General features: G+C 35.5%; 1 protein-coding gene across 7 annotated transcripts in view; it reads right to left on the reverse strand.

Moving 5' to 3' along the window:
* Positions 1-26,846, reverse strand: part of FBXW7 (F-box and WD repeat domain containing 7) — a 179,490-nt gene that overhangs the window by 62,065 nt on the left and 90,579 nt on the right. Inside the window, exon 1 of one of the 7 annotated variants that reach the window (XM_082051429.1) lies at positions 19,219-20,928. The exons of 4 other annotated variants lie outside the window; for them this stretch is intronic. In XM_082051429.1, the coding sequence (XP_081907555.1) occupies positions 19,219-19,365 (147 nt within the window). In that variant the 5' untranslated portion in view covers positions 19,366-20,928. Of the gene's footprint in view, positions 1-5,854; positions 5,907-18,191; positions 18,891-19,218; positions 20,929-26,846 lie in introns of those variants that run through there. 2 more of the 7 variants (XM_082051432.1, XM_082051431.1) reach the window with 2 other exon arrangements.

The raw sequence follows: 26,846 nt of genomic DNA on the forward strand, positions 1-26,846 counted from the left end.
CCATAGCTTCTCTGAGCAGCCTGTTTCAGTGTCTTACCACCCTCATAAAGAATTCTTATTTATATCTTTTCTTCCTAATATCTAAAATCATTGTTTCAGACCATCCATCCCAAGAGGATGAGCCTTCTGTTTGTGATGGTAGTTTCAAGAGACACTGACACAGTGCCTGCTTTGGATATCAATTTATTCTACTCAAGAAAAATGCATTGGGTATCTCTAGTAGTTCAGTTCTGCAGCATCTCAAGTGATGCATATACAACCATAGCCATTAACACAGAAAAGGTACTTCAAATATACTTTAATATCCAAAGTTACAAAAATAAACAAAAAAGGAATCAAAGTTGTTTTGTCAACACCCTTTATATTTCAAGCCTAGCGGTACTTTTCCAGAACTTCTCCATACTCTTGACATCCTTCTAGCACATGGAAACCTTTAAACACTAACAGTCTGAAAAAATACTGAATTTTATCTATATTCATAGGTCTAAACTGTATTGAGGAGAAAAGTGATTCATTTTAAATAAAAATAATCTTAAGTTTATTGACATTTCTAGGATATTTCTTTAACTTAAAAGGATTAACATACTTCCCTTACAAGTAATGCACGTACACAAGACAGAAAAAATAATCACATTTCAAACCGTGATCCTCCAGAGCAGATTGAAAAAGATAAAAAAAGAGGAAGATTTATAGACAGCGCTACACTGCCCCTTCATGTCCACTACAGAAACAACATGACAGGCTGCAAGATGCAAAAGAGTTCAGTGAAAATTAACATGGTATGTTAAACTGCAATTTTCTTAAATTTTTTATTTGGCAGCAACCGTCTCAATAAAACCTACAAACAAAGGAAGAGAATCACAATAAAATTAAACTTTTGCTTTAGTGGGAAAATGTATTTAAAAAAAAAAAACAACCAAACTCAATATTCATAGTCCTTTCTCTCTAAAAATGATATAAATTTTCCACCTTGATTTTATGGTGGATTATAATTTAAAAACAAAACCAATACAGTTAATTGTAACTTTTTTTTTTTGGGGGGGGAGAGGCAAACAACAACAACAACAAAAAACAAACAAAACAAAAAAACAAACCCACACCACACCCCCCTCAAACAATAACTAAAATGGATACACTTAGCTATGAGGGAAAGTTTTAAGAACGGAACAATAAACCTTCCATCACATCAACTCTTAATGGCATGAGAAATCATTTATGAGTATCTAAGCTATTTCATATTTCTTATAAATTCCTTTAACTTTTTAAATAATACAATTTTTCCCCAAGCATCCTCTTTCTTCTGATTAAAAATTCAATTGATAATTTGTTTGTAATTTAATGTTAAATTTTTTGTTCTGATTGGTGTATGGGGTTTTGGTTCAGGTAGCATTAAGTTCAGTTTCAGTCAAAAACTTCAGATGATGTAAAAGGTGTCCCCTATTTCCACAAAGCACATACCACAGAGTAACATCAGCACATGCGCTAGGAAGACAAGTTCTCTCTCTATATAAAAGCATTAAGGAAGACTTGTACTGGGTCAGAAATAATGCTTTTTAAAGACTAATCTAATCGTTTCTTATTTTGTCACTGCTTTGTTGACTTAGTCTTCTTGTAAAGACCACATTTTGAGAAGAGTAAATAAATAAATAAATAAATCTGCATATATTTACATCTTGTGGCCAAGATATGAATGTCGAGTCATGGATCATTTCTAAAAACAATACATTTTCTGAGAAAACAGTTTGGAAATTTCACAGAAAACAAGGCAGCTGGCATGTTCATTTGGTTTGCAAGCAGATAGCTGAAAACTATCAGCACACAGTACTTCACAAGTATATGGCAGATACACACCAAAAAACCTTTACTATGGGAAAGCTGAACTTCATTCATAAATAATTAAATCTTCTAATGCATAAATCTTCATCCCTCCCCCCACCTTTCTTCTCCTGTTTTTCATTACTAATGATATTAGTTTTGGATAACCTTCTCACTGGTTTAATTTCTGAGCCTTTTCAGAAGAAAGAACTTAAATCTAATAGAAAAGCAAGGAAATGTATTATAATTTATTTTCTAGTGTGAGTAAATCTGTGTTTTCTACGTCTCCAATTCAGCAGAGCTCTTCAGTTCGAAACTGAATACTAACCTTGAAAATATCAAGGTGCCCTAGTCCAATCTTCATACTGTTCTTAAACTACATAAAAGACAACAAAAATTTGTGATTCTATTTTGAACAAAATAAGGTACCAACATCCGGTATTACTTTTTTATATATTCTACAGATATATGGAAAGATAAAAGTATAAAAATATTTTTTCTATTTCAATACCTGCAGCTTGCTTGCACTTGAAAACCGCAATCAAAAAAATAAGATGAGCAAGGCGAAATATGGCTAAGTATATTGTATTAATAAACACATTTCTTAGGTTTTCTTAAGATTTAGAGCATCTGGTTGTATATAGGACTGTATGTTACAGTTAATGTTCCTATCCAGACGTAGTATCTTTCACTATTTTAGAATCAAGTATATTACTTGTTCATGTTAATAAGAAAATATGTATATTCGAATCATTTATTCAGATAAACTACGTAACATCATCCATGAAATTCTGGAGATGAATGTATTTTTCTGTAGAAAATCCATAAAGTATAGAAATAAATGGCAAAAATTAAGTTCTAGCTCTTTTTGGTTCAGATTTCAATATTAGAAAAATGATAAATTGGGCATTTTTTTCCTTAAGAAACTGATCTCCGTAAAAAAAAAAAATTACTACAGTACCTGGAGGATTTCCCCAGTATTATTAAATCCTCCTCAAGCCAGGACAGAGACTTGCAGATCTTCCTAACCTTTCCTATAATATGATAAATTGACGGAGAAGAGCTGCAAGACGCTAAAGCCCTTATTGAATATCATTGTGATCCAAATTTATATTTTTCATTATAAAACCAAAATGGGGTATACAATGAGACCACAAAGAAAGTCATTATACTGTATAGAGGCAATACATTTTTTTCTAAACTACAATGGCAACATTTACAATTTTTAAAAATTTATGCTCAAAATATTTCATGTGCTACAAACATTTGTATAGTACATAAGCAGAGCCATAAGTGCAAAATGTGCCTTAGAAATCTCTTTTTCTTATAAAATACCATAAATCTATTCTGTCCCTTACACTGCTATGGTAACTCTAAACAAATGGCACACCAGAGTTGTTCTTTCCATGTGCGCTTAATTAAATCCATGGGATATTTTAGACATGTTACAGTTCACAGGAACATCACAAATGTCTTCCTGGGTCAAGCAAAAAAAAAAAAAAAAAAAAAAAAAATCTATCTAGCTTAGCAGAGTCTAGTAACAAATTAATTTTCATCATAGACTAAACCCATGTCTATTAGACTACTCAAGTCACCTGCATACAATCACAATGTTTTTAAGGAAGAAAAGGAAAAATTAAGTCTGGATTATCAAAATAAAGAATTAAGGATGGATCATCAACAATTATGAAAAAGGGTGCAAAATAGTTCTCTGAATGATGTATTTTGGAAATTTATTCACTGAGAGTCTTCAAACCAGTACAATTTGCATTCTTCATAATACTGCTAAAAAGAACAGGATGATCTACCATTTTTTGAACTCACAGCCCCCTGCTCCCCTCTCTAACTAACTGTTGCAAGAAATAGTTTCTAATTTAAAAAGATCATAAATAACAGGACGCTAGGTATAGCAAAAACCCATTTTCCATAACCATAAAGATAACATCCAAAGAATTCTCTTCTAACAATGGGTAAACAAAATTCAAGCCTTCTCTTCCAACTACATGCAAGTAGAAACAAGGGGACTTAAAAGATAAGACAGCTGTTTTATAATAAATCTTGAAAATAATCATTATTACAGTTATTTCAGTTACAGTATCAGCACCAACATGTATTTTATTTTCTCCTCTGCCTAGTCTGATGATTTTTTTTTTTTTACGTAAGTGTCAATCAACATACTATATGGGATCTTTCCCTTAAATGTGCATTCTGAGCTTTGAAGTAAAGCTGGCACCTCCCCTTCAGGGGTTTATTCTCTATGTAAGAGGTTGCTACTTAAAATGTCAGCATCAAATTAATTGAAAGACTTTTGATTAAGAACAGGGAGTTGTGTTTCTATCATACTGGTGGCACCTAGAGGTCAGATCTCTGTAACTACAACCAATCCAGTTTTTACTCTGCAAGCAAGACATAAAGTAAGATTAAAAATGACCTATGGCATAGTTAGACTGTCCAACACTCAGTGTTGCCTTCTTTTTATGAAATGAATGGATTCTCAAACAAGTAATGATATATTCTTTCTCAAAAATATATTCTTTTACAAGAGACTTCACTGTATAATCTACAGTGTCTCTTTCTAAAATGATGTAAAGTTCTTGTCAAGTGGGACTGCTACCTGGGAGTAATAAAAATACTTCAGTAACTTCTACTGCTACAAAAAATTTCGTTTTTGCTGACATGTATACACAGAAACAGCCACATTTTTAGCAATACCGATCCGGCTGCATGGTACTATAGAACAGAAAAATGAGTGGCTGTCTTTCATCAGTCTCATTTTCTGTGTATCTCATGTCATTTGTAGGCAACAAAGCAATGCTGTATCTACAATACAAGCCTGGGATTGGTGTGTCAGTGCCTGGATTTCTCCACCCTGTGATTAACATTGCTAAACCATCTGAATTTGAAGCATCCACCAGGGAAGCAGAAAATGCCATGTCCCTTCAAGCAACCACTGCAAAAGAACTAAATAACTGCTAAGACCAAACAAAATGCAGCTGAGGTTCCATCTGTAGATAAACTGAATCTCTCAAAACTTTCATTTAGAGTAATCTACCAAATGCTCCTAACCACTTCTAATTTTGTTTTTAGGTGAGAATCAGATTTACTTTTCTGAAAATAAACACAGCTGTAAGTCAGAGCTCAAACATGCTCATTCATAAATGAAGAAAACACATTTAGCACTTTAAATGCAGTGGTTATTTTTCAACACCTAATGCACTTTGTTTACAAAGCAGTGCCATCAAATTCTCTTTTCAGAGAGTTTCTATGCAGCAGTTATTTCATCCTCCTGCCTATATCTTCTGTTACTTTTGTATGGAAAAACAGCCTCTCTAAATCTTGATTCAATGAATACGAACTACTTGGACACAATGAGGTAAACACATTTTCAGAGGCAAAGTTACACTTTCAGAAAAAAAAAAAAAAAAATCATATATTCCAGACAATTTTTTCCCCATTCCAAATTAAAAATACATATATTTATAACAGACTTAATAGGTTCATTTCAATTACCTCAAGTTCCATATATTGAAACATTTTTATACTTGGTAAAGAAATATATACAATTTTACTTAAAACAGGATAGCAAAATCTGAGGAAGATTTCAGTTTGAGACCATTTAATAACAAGCAAGCTACGCTGACAAAACAACTGAATTTTACATCCACAGAACCAAATGCATGTTCCTAAGGCCTCACTAGTATGGAAACTTGACAGAAGACAACAGCAGAAAGGATCACAGGATTTTCAAGAGGTCTCCTCTCTCAGGAGAAATTATACTATTCCCAACAGAATTAGGACAGCATGGAGTTGTCTTATCTGTCTCTGGCTTTGTATTAGATGCCTTCTAGACCAGGGAATAGTCAGAACGCCATGAGTGTTCAGTTCTTGAAACCTCTCTTCTGTATCATCTCAGAGATCTCCAACTTGTAACTTGTTGCAACCTGAGATGCGACCAGGGTTCAACGCCAGTATTTTTTCCATTTTGGTTTAACAGGAAACAAACCACTCCTGCTTGCCCAAGTCAAACAGAAAAGACAGGGATTCTGAGCAGCAGGTGTTTGCATGTCTAGAGACTATGGCGGCAGCCATCCCTGCAGTGAAAGAAACAAGGAAAGGCAGGACATAATGCAAGATTACCTTAGTTGCTAGATTTGTCTATAAAGCTACTGCTTACTATGACATCTTGGTTCTTGTCTCTTATCTGTATAGAATAGAAATTGTGTGCTGAAGTAAATTGGGAGAATTCATTTCATTACTGTTTTTAAGGGGCAAGGGGAGAAGGACTGGAGAAAGAAAGAAACTAAGTTTCCTTATTTATCATACATTAAAAGACAATATTCAATTCCTCCCATTGAATATTTCTCCTACTGAAAACTGAGCACTTGTTTTTACTGAAAATATCTGCTTAAAGCTAGATTATAAGATAATATGAAGGGAAAGTAAAATGGAAAGGGAGGAACTTAAGGTTTGTTCTGCTGGATGACAGTAGTAAAAATGCTAATTTTTCTATTTGTGAAAACCCGTAATGAAGATACACTTAGGACAACCCAGATAAAGCCTTTCTGTTTGATACAGTTTTTGATACATCTATGATAGATATATAAAACCAAGGGCAGAGTCTCACGAAGCAGCGCTGCTGCTGATTATTAGCAAAAAGCTAGAAGGGAATCTTAAAACTCTCACTGAACTAACAGCTCTGAAAACACAGAAAACAGCATCTATATCTGTGTATGTATTCTAAGGACCATTATTAAGTAGTATTAGATAACGAGATGCTACGACTCCCCAGTTCTGAGTGGAATAAGAAAGGAAGTAATTACCTACTAGCTTTAATATTGCATGCTACAGAATGAAAATTATATATTGTATTTTAAAAATAGACCATCAAGTTCACAAGCACTGTCAAAGGAATTCAGAAGTTCGGAAAGGTTTTTTGCATATTTATAAGTAGCAACTGACATTCTTTTGGAAATACAAAGATGGTTGCATATATTAGGTTCTAAATAGGGCAACAGTTTTGTGATCTGTGCCATTACATGCTTTGGAATGCCATATTCAATGTCTGGCACTCTAATTCTTCAAAGACAACATACATTTGTATGTCCTCTCTACTAGAATGCATACTGGTTTTCTCTTAGAGAGAAAACTTTAACTAGGCATTATCAATAAGCTTTTAAAGATTAGAATAAAGCAGTTGGACAATACTCTCTTAAGAGACATACAACAGAAAGGGAGCCACACTTGGGAAAAAAAAGACCATTTATTCAATTGCTTTCATTTGTTGGCTACTTAGCAGCAGTAATTATTTTTCCCCTTAATTTCAGTATTTGTTTTAGAAAATTAAATTGGAAGTATCTATAAAGGAATACAGGATCTTCAAAGTTCCAATGTCTAAATTTAATTCACATTCTCCATCTCCTCCTTCCTCTTTTCTCCCAAATTTGCCTCCTAGTAAGCTTAAAAAAAAGGAAATAAAGCAATACTTCAGATTTTCAAAAGTTCAGCCTCAATACTCCACAGAATATTCATCCGCCGTATGTCCATATACCATCAAAACATGAACTACTCTTCAAAACTCTGTAAAGAAGTTAAAACTCCTAGTAAAGACAGATCGAACCTTCCAATTTGTGCTACATTACAGGAATATAAAAAAAATGGATCAAGAACAAAGTGTGTTTCCTATGTTGCCTCACAGCAAGGAACTTCTTGCATGAAAATACACAAATAGGTGTCCTGACTTCACGGTTCTGAAGATGAAGTAAAAAGGTAGAACAACTCTAAGATACAGGCAATCAGAAATTAAAATTAGAGAAACAGTAGAAAATAGTTTACATGACATTTAAATCTACTACTGAGTATGCTACTTTATTTTTCAATAATTCTGTCTTATGTTTCTTCTTACTGACATTTGACTTGTGACATCACAAATACCTTTGCAAAAGGGATCCTATATGTCCTTCTTCCAAATATATAAATATGCAAATACTGTACATTATGTACACAGTCACTCACTAAATTATGTAATAAAAATTTACACATTTTGGTGTTTCTATCAAGAAGACTACAGTTCTCTCTTCATAGAGAATGCAGTTAACTTTAAAGCTTTTGCTCACTAACATTGTTCATGCCTAAGCAGTGCAAATCTGAATTACAAATCTTAAATCCACCATCAAAATATGAGGCCTTAGGACTAATTACTAAATGTCTCAATTTTTTTATCAATATGCATACACGAAATACAGACAACACTAAGAGCAAATAAGCACAGATATCTCTTGAAAGATTACTTTTATTAGGCTTGTAGTACCTATTATAACTGGGTAACAATGTCTGAATAACCTCAGGGGACAAAAATTGTCTACTGAAGCCCAAAGAACATGCTGAAAATTTTCAGCAATTATAAACTCCTACAGCCTGCGTGTCCAATCCAAGGAACTGCCAATGCTATCTGCTTTAATAAATTAGGTCCCCCAAGTCCGAAAGACACTGTATGTTAGTAGAGAGAGGGGCAAATTACGGTTTTTAACATTCCTGCACTCCAGTGACCAGTGTGAATTTTTATTGCAGGTTTCCCCCTGTATCAAGAAGAAAGAGAAAAGTCAGGGGGTCAGGCATGAAGGTTTCCACACCTGCCTATCCTCACTGCCATATTTACAGGAATAAATTAATTCTCTAAGGATATCTTAGATGTCTTCAAGCATCAACTAATACTTTCTCCACACACCAGAAAGAATAAGCCACTTCTGATACTTTTGTTGATTTGGGAAGAGCTTGTAAGACTTGACCTGCTAAACATGGCCACAAACAGACAAATATGCAGCATTTCTGGACACCTAAAACATTCATTTGTGTGCACAAATTAAAATGGGCCAGCACTTCAGAACAGGAAACTACTTCCTCTTGACCCTCTCAGCAGTTTGGATGCCTTCCCAGAAATCTCAAGACCGGCGCAGGGCTTAGTACTGTGCTTTCAAGACAGCTGCATTCATTTTATGTAGGGCACTAAACCGAGGAGACATCTGGATGCAACCCTTGATGGGAACACACAGGACAAACCAAGGAAGACAGGTTGAACAGATGTAAGAAACTGAGGCGGTGCCAGGTCCAGAAAGTGCTCCACATTAATCAGATGCTCCATAGCAACTTCCCTCAGCGAGGCAGCGCAGTCCACAGGCCCTTTGGGAAAGCTGACTTCAGTTCTGCCAACAGACCTCATGGAAAGCCATGATCACTCACACAGCTTGGCGCCAGGTGGCTCAAGCTGCCTCCTCTGCTGCTTCTGGAAGGGAATAGCTACAACTCACTGAAGTTTCCTCCCATGATGGTCAGCTCTTCATGCAATAAGGAAACTGAAGCAGACAACAAACTAAAATAAATTTACAGCAAACTAATTTGACAATTAAATGGAATAATTCCCTTAATATTTTAACAAACTTTCCCTTACCCCATGGCAGCGGGAGGGAAGAGTGTGTCTTAAAAAACATCAACAGATCAACCCTAAAATGAACCTACTTTTGCAATTTTAATCCACATTAATATTACATATTAGGCAATGACCAAAATAGCTGCTGTTATTATTCTAAGCCATTTTCTTTCTGAAGTGAAGAAATACTGCTATGGACGCATGTCCTTAATAAATCTAGAAATTAATTTCAGCCCTCACATGAATTGCTATCAGCGTCAAATTTTTATAGTGTAAAGTGACCTCAACACATAATGATATTTCAAACATGATGAGGAAGCTAAGAATTTCTATCAGAAACAATCTTACACCATTAGATAAATCTGTCTGAAATAGCACAGACACCACAGATCCTGTCATAGGCTAAAGGGATGATGTAGCCCCACTTTAATTTGTACAATTAGTTTTTTGCCATGTGCAGCGTGTGTTAGATAATCTTACTTATTTCTTGTATCAGTACGAATGGAAACTGCAAATAAGAGACAAGCTCACGTGTCTAATATATGAAATAAACAGAAGATTATTGTTGTTTAAAACAGACACATTCATCCCCCCAAAAAAAGGGTGCGCAAACATCTATTCTGGACATTATTCAAGAGAAAAGAATTGGCAGCAACTATAAGAGCTTATTATCTGCCTAGAGATAAAGGTGAGACGTGAAAACTGATTGACATGCAATATTTTAATACTGAATTTATTATACTTAAACCTAAATGCATGTTAATAGATGCTATAGCAGCTGTATTTTTTTTTCAACCTGATAGCTTATCTGGTTCAATTAGGAAATATTGGACTAGCCAGCTACAAATAATTCTTCATTTCATTACAGGACGTGTGTGGGCAGGAAAGGCTTCCCAGAACTGCATGCGGCATAAGCAGACAGGCAAAGGACAGGAACATTGTGGGTGTAAAAAGGAAGGAAAGAAAAGAGATATGCTAAAGAAAAGCTATGTGGACAGAACAGGCAGTAGACTGTAGAGGACTTGTTTAATAGCTTGGTATCTAGACAGGATTTGGGGAAGGAGAGACAAAAGAGGGGAAGACTGCAAGGCCATGAAGAAATTCATGGTAAGAATTTAGTCTGAAATCTCACTGACAACAAACAAAAGCAGAAATGTAAGATGGGATGTAGTAGTGCTGCAAAGATGTTAAAATTGCAAACATTCTTGCCAGCTGCTGCTGTTATCATGAGAAGTAATCTTGTGTTAGGTTTATTAATAGCAGCATGCTTTGGAAGAGACTGCCATTTGTACTTAGAGAACACCATCATGCAGATTCACTTTGAGCAACAAAATCTGAACTGTTTAAGTATAGTAGTCAGTCTATCTAAATAAAGGGTAAGCAGGAAAAAAAAAGGGGCTAAAAAAATATAAAAAACCCCTTTGCAGCACCTCCACTGCTGTTCTTTTTCCATTTTCAAAAAGTAAAATGCTATTAGGAGAGTATCCTTAGAAAAAGAGCAGGACAGTGTCACCTACAGGCTCCCGGCCTATGAGCCAAGCAACAATTTTCTGTTTCTAGCAGCCAACACATGATGTTTCTGTTCCTATTTTGCCTTCTGTCTTTTATCTCTACAAGCAGTAAGCTCTCTGTGCAGGGACAATTCTGCATACAGCTTTTAGGATAATATCATTATAATACCAATAGTAATATTGGTAAATAAAAGTACACTTTTAAAGCCCACATCTGTATATATAAATGAGGGCGTATAAATCATGAGAAAACTTCCCATACAATACAATGTAAGAGCAGTAAATCACAACCAGTTACCTTCATTGTACACTACACACATTATAAAACTGAAGTATATGCTGACTTCAGGAACTGGAGTCAAATGCAATTTTAGAAATTCCACAGGAAGGTACACATATTAACATATCTGGTCTCAAATTTGCACGTATTTACATATTCCGAATTCCTAAAATAGTTCTTTTACCAATTTGAGCCTTCTACATACAACTTGCTTCTTTTTAACAAGTTACAAATAAAATACTATCTACTACCTTTCATATACAAAGCAATGAAGCATGTACAAGATTAATAAACTACCTGAAATAATGAACCATCTGAAACAGAGAAGCAGCATATTTTTTTATTTACAACAAAAAACATTTGCTGTCTTTGCCACATTATCGTACTATTTCCTGTGGAATAAAAACATCTCCACAGTTCACAAAGAAGTTTAACAAATTAGCATTTAGCTAGTGTTTTGAGTTCCTTTGATGCTAAGTATAAAATAAGTTGGGTTAAGGAAGTATTGCTAAATTCAGATAATTTGTAAGGGAAGTACATGTATAGAAGAATATATTTAGACTTTTAGTATCATTTATGTATTTTAAATAATTCTTCTCTCCTCCCTTTATCAATCAATTACGGCTCATCAGATCTTTGGTGGTCTTGCTACACATTAGCATATGATGTACAAAACAGATGAAAAATACCGCACATACAAATCTTACAATGCCTTGCTTACTACTTCAAAATGTTATGGTAAGAGTGAAGTTATTAAAAACAGATTTACTATATCACCTTCTTGCACAGGGTCAGCATTTTCATATGACATACATAATTAGCACTTCTCTTTCACAAACATGTATATTTGTAGCATATTAAAAATGTAGTACAAATTTGTAATTATCAGCTGAATTTTTAAGAAAAATCATTACCCTGCTTCATGGATTGTATAATTCATAATTAAAATCATGTGTATTTGAGAGAATTTTTCCTGAAATGTGATTAAGCTGCATATGACTACACAAATGATCTGCAACCATCTCAATCCTCTTACCAAGAAGCCTCACAATCAAACTAGTTACTCAAAAAGTATTTCAAGGAACACAACAAATCAAGAGTGGACATTTCCTTGACTAAAAATAAAGTCATGTCAACTCCAGTGTTGTTTTCTTGCCTTTTCAAATAACTGAGTAACATTATAAAATACTTGATTTAGAAAGATACTGCCTCTTGTCCCTGTGCAAAACTATATTCTCAAAAAATTTTATCATGAAACGAAGATAAATAAGTGTACCAGTAGATGGAAAGAGGACAAAGAAGAGAGGAAATAGAGGCTCACTTTTAACAGAGGATGAATATCAATGAAAAGGTGTTGGGAGAAAGCAGCATTAACAGTCCAAAGCTAGGAGAAGGGTGAGTGAGATAGAGTGCACCAGTTTGGAAGAAAAACACAAGTTGAGCAGTGAAACCAGGAATGAGTTCAGATTTCCACCCTGAGGAGTGGATCTATTTCAAATGGTAAAAGCATCATTTTGTGACAGCAACAGTTCAGCACATAAGGAAAAACAATCAAATAGCTGTGATAAGTGGCAGAGATCAGACAGCAAGATGCTAATGCTACAATCCTGCTTAGGTATCATTCCAGTTCAGTTCAGCTTCCAGTCATTATCTGGGAAATGCCAGAACAAAGATTGCCAGTTAAAACTCATTTGCCCTCTTTGTGTATTTGTATTATGAGATAGTCATGTCACAGCAGAGCATTTTTTCCTCACAAGGGATCCTTTCCCCCTACCTGAAAAAGATCTGTTCAGGAAATTAAAATAGCTTCATTTGTTGTAGAAAGAAAAAGTATTTACTTAGTGATACAACAGACTGCAAAAAGAGGAAAAAAGGAGATTTGCAGTTAAGGCAATTAGGTTTCAAAGCAATAAATGAAGTATTTAATTACACATTTCATGAATTCCTCTCTGGCATGATCAATCAGCAAAGAGGCAGCTGGGTCAGTTTATGGCATCACTCTCCCTCCCATTCCCTCTTTTCTTCCGCTGGATTCTATAGCCTCCACAGCTTGAGATGATAAAACTGACAGACTTTAAGCAGGTAAAGAGCTTTCACAAAGTCAATCCAGCATGTTTGAATAGCTCAACGTGAATAACAATAAAGGTTTCTAAAGACATCTAAACAATCAGGCACAAAGGAGTAAAATTGCCCAGGCAATCTTCCTTCTGACACCTCCTGAAAGGAAGTGACTGACTGCAGAGCCCTCCTAAAAGGCTTTTAGCATCTGCACCCCGCGCATCGGTCTGTAAGAGACAGCACCACTCCTTGTACGAGAAATTGAAGTTTTAAATGCATCAAAGCCACAAAGAAAAACATTTTAGCTAGCGTTAAATATAAATGAGTTTCCGACTGCTGCTTTTATCTTGGCCAGAAATAAGTAGAACAATTTAAGTATAAAAGTGTTTCTCAAGAGTCAATATGGTGACAGAGGATCACTGAATATTCTGAAAAAGCAGACTCTGGGAGTGCTATGACATGTTGCAGAAGTTTTGGTGAAAAGAACCACCAACTAACTCTCTATCCCCCAAAAAACCCAAGCAAAGTTGTCGGAGGTTTTCTGGAGTGTCCAAGTATTTTTGACCCAGTGTAGCAGGTTGGACTAGATATGCACAGTTTAGCTAGCAATTTTCTTTTTTTCAGGGGACACAGGGAACAGCTGTTTGAACAAACTCAGAGCTTACTCCTACAAATGCTATCTTAAGCCCAGAGCTTCTGTAACACCCCAGAGAAGGGGAGGGGTAGACAAGCATACTTCTGCCTGTATCTAGTTCTACAGAGTCACAAACATTGGCTACACGTGACTGCATCCATGGTTTTGAGGTTAAAAAAAAAGATGGATTGTGGTATGACTTGACTAACCTCTTGGAAGCGTAGCTTGGGAGACCACAGGGATCTTCAGCTGAGCCAGGCTGAACCAACCCACCTGGAGCTGACCAGATAACGTGATTTGTCTACTACTTCTGTAGCTCCTATTTGATTACCTCTCAAGTACAGCACGGTTTGAAAGCAAAATGAAAGAGATAATTGCAGAAAGAAGGGGAAAAAAAAAAAAAAAAAAAGGTGAAGAGAATTTTCAGACTGCCTCTGTACCACATTGAGAAAATAAGTAACAGTCCTTTTCTTCAAGGCTATCACCTCATGCAGGAAAAAGTTTTATTCCCTCTTGGAGGAGATTAAAGGCATGGGAAAAGCAGATGCAGAGTGGAAAGAGAGGAAAAAGTTCATTATTCAAGATCATTTATCTTCTAAAAGGAGTTACCCTCTAGGCAATGTTACACAAGACTTCTCAGTATTCCTTTCTTTCCACTCAAAATCCTTATGTTTCTTTGCAAAGATCTTCCAAAACTAAAACTCTAAAAATAATAAAAGCAAGAAAACAAACGCTATAGATTGTAAGTGTAACAATGAAAAGTAAAACCTCTGGAAGGCTGGCTTTATTGTGAATATTTGGATATCCAGAGCAATGGACACACTCCTTTATGAGAAACAAGCAGAGTGGACAAGAACAAGCTTCCTTTCATGTAGATATCAACTGACTAGCCCATAATCTGCACATTCAGGTGACAAATTCTAAAACAAACAAGAAAATTTGAAGAAAAGGCTAAACCAGCTTAGGAATGAAGTTATATCTGACAGCCACTCAAAGAGGCTTCTTCACACCACTAACCATTATGCAAGTTCCTTGCCACAAAGCCCAGAACCTAAAGGTCTCCTGTAAAAGACGCAGGCATGTGGGAGTGCTCTGATTTGTCCTGTGACAGACTTTTAAGACCCCCTTAAGTTTTAAATTTAAAAATTATACACATATACATATATATGCATGCACACACGTACATTTCCACACTTTTTTTTAAATGCTCTTCTGACCCAATAGTAAAAAAATTCTGAGGTAAAAAGAGAATTTTTTTTTCTTTTTTGTGTTTAAGTTCTTTTTCATATTACTCAGGACCTGATCCAAAGTCAGCTGAAATACAAGGAAGTATAAGATGAGAGGATATATCATCTCAGAGAAAGCTAAATAGTTTTTTTTGTCCATTAAGTAACTTCTTACTGTCATCCATGAAATAGCATGCCATACTCAAGCAATAAATATGATTTGTTACAGAAAATTTCAGGACTACATCTCCCTGAAAAACTGAACAGACGGACTACTTGGTTAAACTGCTGGTGCAAGCATTTGCATAGATTGGACTGACAATGAAAAGGGTGTTTTGGTTGTTTTAACACAGAAATGAGGGGATAAAGAAACAAGTCCAAATAAGTGAAGTTGTTCATGCTACAACACATTAGTATTTCAAATGAATTATTAGCATACCAGTCAACCAGAGGAAGCAAAAGGAATGGAGTCTCTTCCCAAGTGTTCCACTGTAGTAACAAATGGACCAATGCCACATGTCACACGTAAAAACAGTGGATACTCTCATATACAAAAAACACAGGCTAGTATATAAATCAATGCTTAAATGCTTTATCCCATGTTCATCTAAGACACAAGTACATCCTACAGGGGGAAGCATTTCACTGATGAACTAAGCTGATGAATTGCCAAAATTTGTTTGGATACATTTTAGGGGTGAAACATACACATATATAGCAAAACTATTAACAGAATCTTTGGTGTTTCTGAGAGTATGGGCACTAAAAATTGATACATTTATTGCCTTGACGTTTTTAGCTGGAATGCCACAGGGTTCACACGGAAACCCCTGTTTTATAAGAATTCAGTGCTACTCTAAAGCATTTGAAATGAAGGAATGCTGCAGGTGTGTAAGTCACTTTCACAAATTCTCCAGCTTATTAGCACTTCTTAAAAACATATATTGAATGTGATGAAACTGTTATACAGCAGCCTCTAAGAGCAACAAGTACTGGAATTTTCAGGAAAAAACACAGAAAACTAATGAGGGAAGAAATCTATTTTTAAGGTACAGCTTTTGAAATCATTAAGAATTGGAACAGTTCAGAATGAAAAGCACTTCTACTGTTAGTAGTTTAAAAGCAGTCTAAGGGAAAAATCACATAGTTAATTAAGAGACCAATTTTTTGTCAACTGCAAGTATTTACCATGGCAAACAAAATACAGCACTTGATTGTGGAACATTTGTGACATGCGTGACTATCTCTTATGTCCAATGATCAGCTGCAGTTACACTGCACAGAAGGGCTAAATGACACCCGATACTTCAAGTGTGCACTACTAGAAAGGTATTCAGTGCTGCTTCACATTATACTGCAAAATCTACTTCAGTGCCTACAAACGATATGTTAACAGCTAAAGAGGACCACGGCTATGTTTATGTTTGACAACACTGCATCAGTGTTTTCAGTGACAGCTTTGAGGTAATACGTATGTTCATTGTGTAAGCACAGCACTTTTAGAGCTATGCACTGAAGTTATCCTCAAGTGCTACACAAAGAATGCTAAGTAATACTATTTTTAACTGGGTAGTATTGCAGACAAGTGTTTTAACTACATGAGCAAGCTGACAAAATGCATAAGGGCAAACTGTTAAATCCTGTGACCATTTATAGTGCACTTCCTGATAGAAGCCCCAGCATAACTAATGTAGAGGATACAGAAGCCATGAATTGTCAGCTTTCAGAAAGGAAGCACTTTTACTCCCAAGGATCATAGTGCACATTTTGAAGATGTTTTTTTGGTTTGACGTACAATTAAGGAGGGGAAGAAATGAGTTCGAACAAGGAGAAGGTCAGTAATTCTTAAGTCAGGACTGTGTCTGAATGGCTCAATCATGCACTTGCCAGAAAAAGTTGGTATTGACATCTTACCAACTTAAAAACCTAGGAGCAATCTGTAACTTATGTTCTAAAGCACATCAAGTTTAGGTCTGAACATTAAAGGCTAAATAATTCTATGCGTTACTTAGATTTATTTTAATTCTACTTTTCATATAAGTGTTGCAGACTTTGTGTCAGAACTCATATTTTACATGAAAATTATTTTTTGTTCCTGCTATGTTAAATGATAGATCTATGTAGCAAAAGTACTGATTCTTTCATCTCTTGATATCCAAAATCAGGTTGGCTTTTTTTTTTTTTTTTTTTTTAATATGCAGAAATGAAAATGCAGATGTCACATGCACCCTACACGTGTTTGCATGGAAGGAACCCAATATGGTAATGGTTGGGAGCTACACGCAGGCTCTGAGTGCTGCAAGGCATGAGACTAAAGGCAGAGCTCTCATCTTCTCCACTATCAGCAGCCATCACACTGAGAATTACTAGTTTCAGAAGATAAAACTTCAACAGATTGATGATAGCTTAGCTGGTAAAACATGTATTTACAGCATTTCTTAATTTTCTCCTTCTTCCTAATGCCAAAAGTAAAGTAGATGCTGAACAGCTTCTTAAACCTTCCTAGACCTAAAACCTCTGTGTCATTAAACTGCTTGAACATCGTATAGGACAGGACGACTGAGATCAGTCATGGTTGTTTTGGAACAATTCAAAGTATTCAGAGAACTGCTTTAGATCTTTCATATTTGTGATAAGTTAATGTGTGACCACACTTCTCATTACAGAAAATACATGCATAAAACATCAACAGTAAAGTTCCAATAGTATAACATATTAATATAGTCACAAAAAGACTTGTGAAATATATCTACTAAACTTATCTTCTATGCTGTATACTATAGGTTTTATCCAAGACAAAAGAACTGAAACTATCAATATCCCAAATGCTCATTTTTAAGTAAACAGTTCTCAAATCATATTAAAAAAATTTGAAAGCACATCTACTAAAATATCGAGGGTTACTTTATCACTTTCAACTTTATGAAATGTTCCTATTCAATGTTCAAACATACGTATAATATCTAATCTCAGAAGAAAAAATAATTTTCTGAAATGTACATAATCCAACATTAAGCAGTCATGTGTATGATACGTATTCTAATTTTTGCATTGCTGCAGGTTGATATGTTGCTAGTTTTCAACACATGTAACATACTTTTTACATATAAGAAACATACTCAGACATTCAAAGCAACACAGTAAAAAGAAATCAAGCTTTCAAGGGTGATCTTGTCAAATTTAAATTTAATTCATGATTTAAATAATGAAGCTTATGGAATATGTTTACATTCAAGGAAAGCCAGCACACTTAAAAGAGTTGAGCTAGATTTGCATCAATAAATGGAAATAGTATTTATTCAATAGCAATAGAAAACTCAAGGTAGTGTTGGGAAAATTAATTATGTAGAATGAGTTTATTTATAATTTTACTGAAAAAAAGTTCCAAAGAGTAATAAAGAAGAAAAATTAATTTTACTTTAAAGATTTTGAGCTCAGCAATATGCAAACTGAGTAACAAAATAATCATGGAAGTTGATTTGAAAATACTCACTTTTTATTGAAAATTGTATATGATAGAAAAAAACAAAATCTAAAAGACTTTAAAAAAAAAACCCAAAACAAAACAAAACACAAACAAACTAAAAAAGCCCCCAAACAACTCACATAATGTGCTCTAAGAGCCACTTTATTCGTATAGTCCCTGAAGCTGTAGCATAAGACCCGTGATAGTTTGTCAGGCTGGGATTGTCTATATATAAACTATATCGCAACCTCCACATAGTAACATGCTATTTTTGTTTTCTCTAACAGCAAAAATGTTCTCTCCACTACTGAGTTACAAAAGTATTAAAATTGTATTTTAAGAATTCTTACTGAAAATGTTTAAATAATAATTAGTTTAACACCTCTAAATTATCTACTTTAATATTCAACAAGTCGCACGCGCCGATAGCATTCAGAAGTTCATTCAATAGATTTTACTCAAAACGACTGACATCACCTAAAGGAGTGAATAAAAGCAAAATACACATTTATGAATGCACCTATTTTGTACAGCATTTGTTTTCATTTATGTGGTTTACAAGTATAAAAGACTCTCTGGCATATCCCTTTTAAATGGGTAATAGCTAAGACAACATGTACGGATTTTAATTCAATTCAAGCACAAGAAGTATTGAAATAAATGACCTGAGGGCTCCTCTATGGCACTCTGAGTGAACAGATCATACAGATATAAGTATTTCCTCATGGAATGAATGCACCATGACAAAGCACTGAGCTACAAGCCAAGCGATCAAAATTTAGGTTTTAAAGACTTTTACACTTACCCGCCTACGGCAGAAGGGCAGGCCTTGTGCAATGATGCTGATGCTAAATATCTTCATCACGGCTTGGTGTGGTAGAGGTTCTTTGGCACTTTTAAGATCAACAGGAACCAAGCCATGGTTGATGGCAGTTTTCCCAGGTTTGGACATTTTATCGTTCTTACTTTGTCAGGTCTACTAATAATGCAAGAACATTGCTAAAGACTTTGCTTCTAGAGTTGCATGACTTTTTTTTTTTTTTTAAAGTTTCAGATTGGTGATTCGGCTCCCCGCAGCCTGCTGCCTTTGTCTCTCAGCCTTCTGCCAAGTGTCCTGACCTGTCTGCTGCTCAGTGAAGTGCAAGCTATCCTAGTATAGACAGGAATTAAACTACCAAGGGGCAGGCAGACTGCGCCTGCCAGTCACACAGCTGGTGGAACCTCCCCTGCAATGTCAGAGGAGCCCTTCTCCAAAACGGGATACGCAGATTGAAAAAGAAGAAGAAAATCATGACTGTCAGGAGTTTTAATAGCCACAGGTGCTTATGCCTGTGCTTTAAAAGAATATTTTTTTTTTTTAATTGGTATTTATAAGTTGGCATTGTGCTTTCAGAAGAAGAACCCAAGGAGATTGCAACCTTCAGACAGTAACCGTGTTACTGCAGGATCAACTCCATCACTCTCCAGGCAGACTTCTTCTGGACTTCCAATAAGTTTGACAGCTACTGACTAAAAAGCTGACCTGGACTTCACTGTTTCTCAACCACCATCTCCACAAACAATATGTATTACTAAGTCCAAAAGTTAAAAAAAGGAAACGAAACAAACCAAACAAAAAAACCCCAACACACAACACGTCAGAAAAGAAAATAAAAAGAGAGTCCCCTAAAATTAAGGTATTGGCTCAAAACATGATTTTTTATTAAAAGTAGAGGCTATCAACGTATTTTTCACCTATACTGAGATTTTTAGCTCTTTCTTCCTGGCCCTCCTTACTTATGTGCAGGTAGCCCAGCTGTACCTCTTCCCCTTCCCTGCTGCTGGGGGGGAGCAGGATCCAGGGGGTTTTGGCTCTAGGGCTGCAATGGTACTTGAACATTCTTCCCTTTTCTGGCCATCACAGGTTTGAGTACCAGTTTGCTCAGGCCTACCCGCCACACCGATGGAAAGGAGGAGGGCTCCTTCTCCCAGAACAGCATCTCCCAAAGGACGTGGGGAAAGGGCTGCCTGCTCTTCGCAACAAACCTGACTCGGGGCCATTTTCCAGGAAAAAAGCTTTTACTCCACCAAATGAAGCTAGAACAGCAATGTCTATTACTCACATTACCCACAATTAGTTTACTTCCATTTTAAATAATTTCTTGATCAAATTAGCTTTCCTACAATGCCTCTAGGTTCCCACAATCCCTTTCCGATCCCTATACCTGGACATGTTTCTTAAAAATATATTCAAATCTTGAAAACCTTTTTGAGCAAAACTAAGTAGAAAGCGGTAAAAGCCTATGAAAATGTCTTATTAAATTGCTGATAAGAGACACAGAAAGCCATCAGAGCCCTTGTATGCACTGAGTAGGTACAGTCCAAAACACAGTGAATAAATGACCATTAAGAAATCTTACAAGTTCCTTTATGCACAACCCAGCAAACATAATTAACTGTATAATTATGCGAGGGCAAAAGAGGGAGTGTAGTAGTGCTTTAATGCTTGAAGCACAACACTGAAACTTCACAAAAAGACAGCATTAAAATACGCCTGTATTAGCATCTCCACTTACCCTTTGTTTCCCCTTTAAAAGCCAAGCTGTAAGCATGTCTCACTTGCATATAGAGGGCCTCCCCTGAGCAAACATTTGCTTGTTGAACAGTTAAAAAATGAACAAACAAACAAACAACAACCATGAAAAACCGTAATGCTTCACTGAGTATACATACATTACTGTAAGCATTCAATTACAACAAAATATCTCTTTCTCAGATGAACAACAAGAAATCCTTATTTCTTTTCAGATGTTGCATACAGAAATGCTATGATGGAATGCTGGGTAGCACAATATTTTCAAGCCCTGATTGTTTTTTTCTTTTCTGCCATTCTATTCAAATGCCAGTCTAAAGCACCTTTAGACATACACTCTCTTCTAAAAGACCCTTTACATTTCCTTGTTCATACTTCATCCTATAAACTCCAAAAAACAGCTTACCATTCTTCTGTACTCAACAGCAATATCATTAGATCACAGTTTATAATTTCATTCTGAATTACTTCATATTTTATACAACAAATATTAGGCTTTCACTTGGCTGGAAGACTTTGGAAAGGTTTCTTGAGATCTTAGATTCACTCAAATAAGAAAACTTCACTGAAGCACTCCAAAGAGGGAGAAAAATTAGCCTTTTGTTTCTATTTTAAATAACTAAAGTGAAGAACAGAGCCAAAAACCCAAAATAGATCAACTCACATATCCCTATTGATGTGTCATTCAAAAAGAAGCAACAGGTCAATGTTTTCCATTTTTGATGTACAAGTTGCTGTCTCTGTCATTCCAGAGTGGGAAGGTTAATAAAATGTATTTATATTTATATAATTTGACATTTGAATAGCATGTATGTAACACAAGATCAGATACAGTATTTTGTACAAAGCAAACCTCAGACTATAGTTTAATAAGTACTCAATATTTTGTTTAATTGCATACAGAAATGCCTGCGTGTGCACGTTAAGAGAAACTGTTGAAGTAAACTCAATTTTGAAATATTATTTCCTTGCGCAATTGCTGAAAGGAGAATTTGACAGTGTGGCAAAACACTATTTTAGTACCAGCCATTATTAGTTGATAAGAGCATAGTACATTTTTACTTTACATGCTTACTTGTCCCTTCCTTTTTTTCCTCCTTTTTTAAAAAATTTAACTATTAGCTCATAACCCAAGTGCAAAATAGCAGCACAACTTGGCCCAATTACAAATTTACATACAATTGGGGAGCAGACAAGACTGAAGTACAGCACCCTCCAAGCACCACTCACAGCACAAATCTCCAGTCACAGGTTATTCTCACACTTCTGAAAAGACAAAACTCTTGATTGTCAGCCCTGCTTCTTCTGTGGCTTGAGATACCCTCAGGAACTTCCAAGCTATTCTAGAGTACTTCCACAGGGACACACTTCTAGCTGAAAAAAGGTGTTATGTTCACATTTAGTGCAGTCCCCTTTCTAAGTGGATAAAGCCAAAGCAAACTAAAGTCTTTTTTTTTTGGTCCCATATGAAATTACCATGCTAGATTTCACACTTTATCATAGCAATAAGGAAAAGCTTTGGGTTTTCTCTCTGCCTATATCCCCCCTTTTTTATCACTGTCTTCCAGAAAAAAAACATTTGCACTAGCAGATGAGATCTTGTTGGCCCAGTTTTGTTTCCATATATCATCATTTTGTTTTAGTCTCAGATTTGCTACACATTACTGATTGTAAGTATGTCTCACAGTAACGTTTAAAGGCCCAAAGCTTTGCTGGACAGCTACAAATATTAGCCTGAAAGTATGATAAAGTCTAATTTAAGCATTAAGGGGGAGTAACAGGAAAACAAAAGTTGAGAGGGCTGGCTATCTTAGAAGTGTCAGGAATACATTGCATATACTAGATATCACTTATTTTTGTATTTATTACACATAAAAGTCTAATCTAAGCTCTAAATGTAAATTTTTACAAGCCACTCTGTTGCAGTTATCTTTAGAAGTGTGTATTTTTAATATAACCTTGACAAATGTGAAACTATGAAAATTTGAGCTTTAATGCTTTGTAATACATATCTCTAACATCCTGTTTCTAAATGAAGTGGGGCTGATATCCAGTGATGCTCCTAGAAAAGGTGCCTGTCTGTCATTTTAATCAGAAGATCATGTTTGAAATCAGATCGCTTTATTTAGATGCATTCAAGTGCCTGACAACCTGATTTTGAAAACAGTAGCTTGAGAACATCAGGGAGTATTAACTGTAAACTTAAGAATCCAGAAGACTCCTCCTCTTCTTTTTTTTTTTTTTTTTTTTGGCTGGTCCAGTGAAGACACATCTTTGCAAAATGAAGTACTGGCAAGTATACAAAGATTAAAATGCAAAAAGCAGAACCCAGACAGGTTTTCCACAGTTCTTAACATCGGTGAACAGCTGCCCTCAAATGGATAAAGTAGAGCACTGCAACATTTTAAAAGTTACCTTCTCAAAAATAATAATAGCAGCATAATAAACCTTTGAATATATTTGATAATGTACTTCCTAAATAACATTTTTAGTAAGCTCTGCATAGCTGTAGCATACAGGATGCACTATAATTCACATTATACATCAGCCTTATTGTTCCCTTGATCCATGCTGGCCCCCACCCATGTGTACAAAGAGCAGGAACCATTTTGTTAGCAAAGCAAGGCAGTCTGTACTACACTATAACTACTCCTATGTAGCGACTGTGTTCCTAAGCTTATTTATGTGAGGGGTTTCTAATACCAGCATACAAATGTAGCTCCCAAAGGACACACTGCACATAAGCCTGCTTTGTATAGGCAAACTAATAAGCTGCATAGAAACAAGGCACTGTACTAATTGCAACTGTATTAGTGGTGCTTCACAGAAAAAACTGTTGCTCTAAAGATTCTCTATCATATCCAAGTCTACCCAATTAAAAAAATCTATATCTGTAATAAAACATAATGACCCAGACCCCTGAAAAGGGTATGGAGGGTATCAATGAAGATAATTTTGATCTCAAGACATCATCCAGAAATCATCCAGATTTTCTTAACTTGGACTTACTGAGATGATAATTCCTGGTTGTAATTCTGGCATGGCCATTAATAACTACAGTGATTAAAGAGTTTAGCATCTAATACAAAAAAGCTACTTTAAAATTTTTGCCATGAAAGAGCAAGATGATACACCTTTCACAGCTGCTGGTGGAAGATGGTACAACTTGTATGACACTCCTTTACTGAAAAAAATTCTAGAAGTTCAAACAACTATGGCAAAATACTTCACACTCCAGAAGAGAGCATTCTCCAGAAATCCCTAGCAGATGTCAAAGAAGGTATGAATATCAAGCAAAGGGGAAATAATCAGATAAACACATCTACTAGGCATCTTTCATGCCCATGTTCATCCTCATATTTGTTTAAGCATCCTGGTGTCTAAGTGTGAATGCATGGAAAAATGAAGTCATCGTCAAATTTGACCTACCGCATTTTAATACTCATGGATAGCATTTAACTCTAGTAGCATTGTCTGCTGGAGAACCCAAGCAGTAGGTCAGACTAACCAACACCAAGGGTTCACTAGATTCAGTTTCCGGTTGTGAATACCAATGCAAGTGAGTTTGAATGACTGTCAGCAAAAAATAACAGATCTCCATTAGATCTATTTGATCCCACAGCTAAACATCTTTGGAGCTGAAATGAAACAAACAGGTCAGCTAGAGATTCAAGTAGCAAAAAGAAAAGTAGTATCTGCCCTTCTTGCTCTGGCAGTTTTTTTCCCAAACTCTTCCTTAAACTGGCTGAAGAATCTGTGAGGCTTACGAGTTCTGAAATGACTCCAGTAAGTAGGATACCTGAAAATACTCCATTTTTTGTTGTTGCCGAGTTATTTTTCCACTAGTCTAGCAAATGCAAACAGCTCACAAAGCAGCCAAACACATGATGAGACAAGAGAAAAAGCAAAAGTGTTTGGAAGTGGAGAGTAGTCAAGACCTCCATCTTTGGGCAGCAAAGAGCTACTAGATCACCTCTCTTTGTCCATGGATCCCTTAGTACGCAATACTGCTCTCAAAGAGATTCCAATGATAAAAGTTCCCTAGGCATCTCAAAGAATACAGAATTTCATCTCCAAAGAAAGGGAAGGGAACATGCAAGCATATGCAGCTATAGCTGTGGAAGCTGCCCTCAGTCATGACAGTACGAGTGCAAAAGAGCATTTGAAAAATTACAAGGGACCATTTGCACAAGCTACCTTTTTGTAAGGTCATATTCAGTGTTTATGAAAGAAACACGTAGACTGTCTAGAAAACTGCATATTGGCAAGACTATATCATATCAACTAATCACACTATTGTATCATTAAAACACATACTTAACCATGCACATTTAAAAAAAAAAAAAAGAACTCCCACCATATTTAGACATCCCTTTAAATGTACTTAATAATTTGTAACCAGAGGCCTATATTATTTGGCTTTATTTACCGTGCTATGGGGTCTTGTCATCACTGTCACTTTTTTTTAAACTATCTTTAAAGTATGTATCTTCATTTCTTCATTAAACATTTCAGAAAATATTACAGGTATGTAACAGAAATCCAGCTGCATCATCACGTGTTTTACAAATATTCCAGAAATGTCTGCCTGGTTCTCACTGGCTGTAAAATGACTTGTTGGATAAGCAAGTTTAACTCTTTGGTCTAGTCAGAGTTGCACCAGCTGTTAAAAAGAATTGCTACAGCTGCTCTGCAGGAATTTATTTGCTGACCACTTATTTATGCTGTTGTTGCACCTTTAAATAAAGCTGAGACAAGAATTAATAACTACAACAACAGGTAGAGAAGTCATGCAATATTTAACACTGGATTAAAATGCAAGTCAAATTCCCAGCTGAGAATAAGATGGGGGAAGGGAAAGCAGGTGTTTTTATTAGTAATGCAGCTGCTTTTATGAAAAAAGAAGATAGGAAATGGAAAAATTAGTTTTCCATATAGTAATTCAGCTTTTCTTATCACTGTATCACTCTTCCATGTAAAATGCAAGACTTTCAGTGGGAAATTCTAATATTCATACATGCATACAATATACACAAGGCAGTACCCAAATATTAAAAATATTATTATCAGGTTTTGAACAGTGTCTAAAAAGCACTGCCAAGAATTAGTTTTGGACTTAGAAATTTCTTCCTTTCTACATATTAAATGAGAAAAGGAACAATCACCAAAACATCAGAAAAGCATTGAAAATATTTCTGCCACCTAAAAAAACAAAACAAAACAACAAACATCTGTAGTTAACAATTCTGTCCACATACCATTTATTCAGCATTTAAAAAAGTCTTCTCTTGTATAAAGCCCGACAACATAGTAACTCTTCATATTAGCTATATTATCTACTGCCAAAATAAAAGGTTGAACAATGCAAAGTACTACATTTTATATGTTTGAAACAATATAGATATCAAGGCCTACTTTGATACAAGATCTTGCTTTTCCTACTAGAACTGTAAAATACACATAAATCTAACAAACGCAACAACTGATTGTTACACTGGCATTCATTTGATAGCACCAAATTAAGCAATATAATCCTTTTCAGCTGGTTAATAGCATCCTGCAAAGGGGTGCGAGGCTATTTATAAAGCTCAAGATATGCAAAGTAATGAATGCCTAGACTACAGAAAAAGCAGGTAGCCTGTAGAAGGGCTGGTGTTCCTGGTTGGTATGGTTACCACTTATTTTTGCCTTTCCTTTTTTCACCCCCCCCACCCCCCTTTTTTTTTTTTTTTCAGAGGAAGGGGAAGCCTTGCCTGATTTTTATCTTAAAACACTGTCTTTCTTTGATTTGTTCAAATATCACTTATTATTTAAAATGCTTAAAAGTACTTCATATAAATTGACTTTTTGTATATGGACAA

Source organism: Streptopelia decaocto (assembly GCF_964273445.1).
Source record: "Streptopelia decaocto genome assembly, chromosome: 4".
Taxonomy (NCBI): domain Eukaryota; kingdom Metazoa; phylum Chordata; class Aves; order Columbiformes; family Columbidae; genus Streptopelia; species Streptopelia decaocto.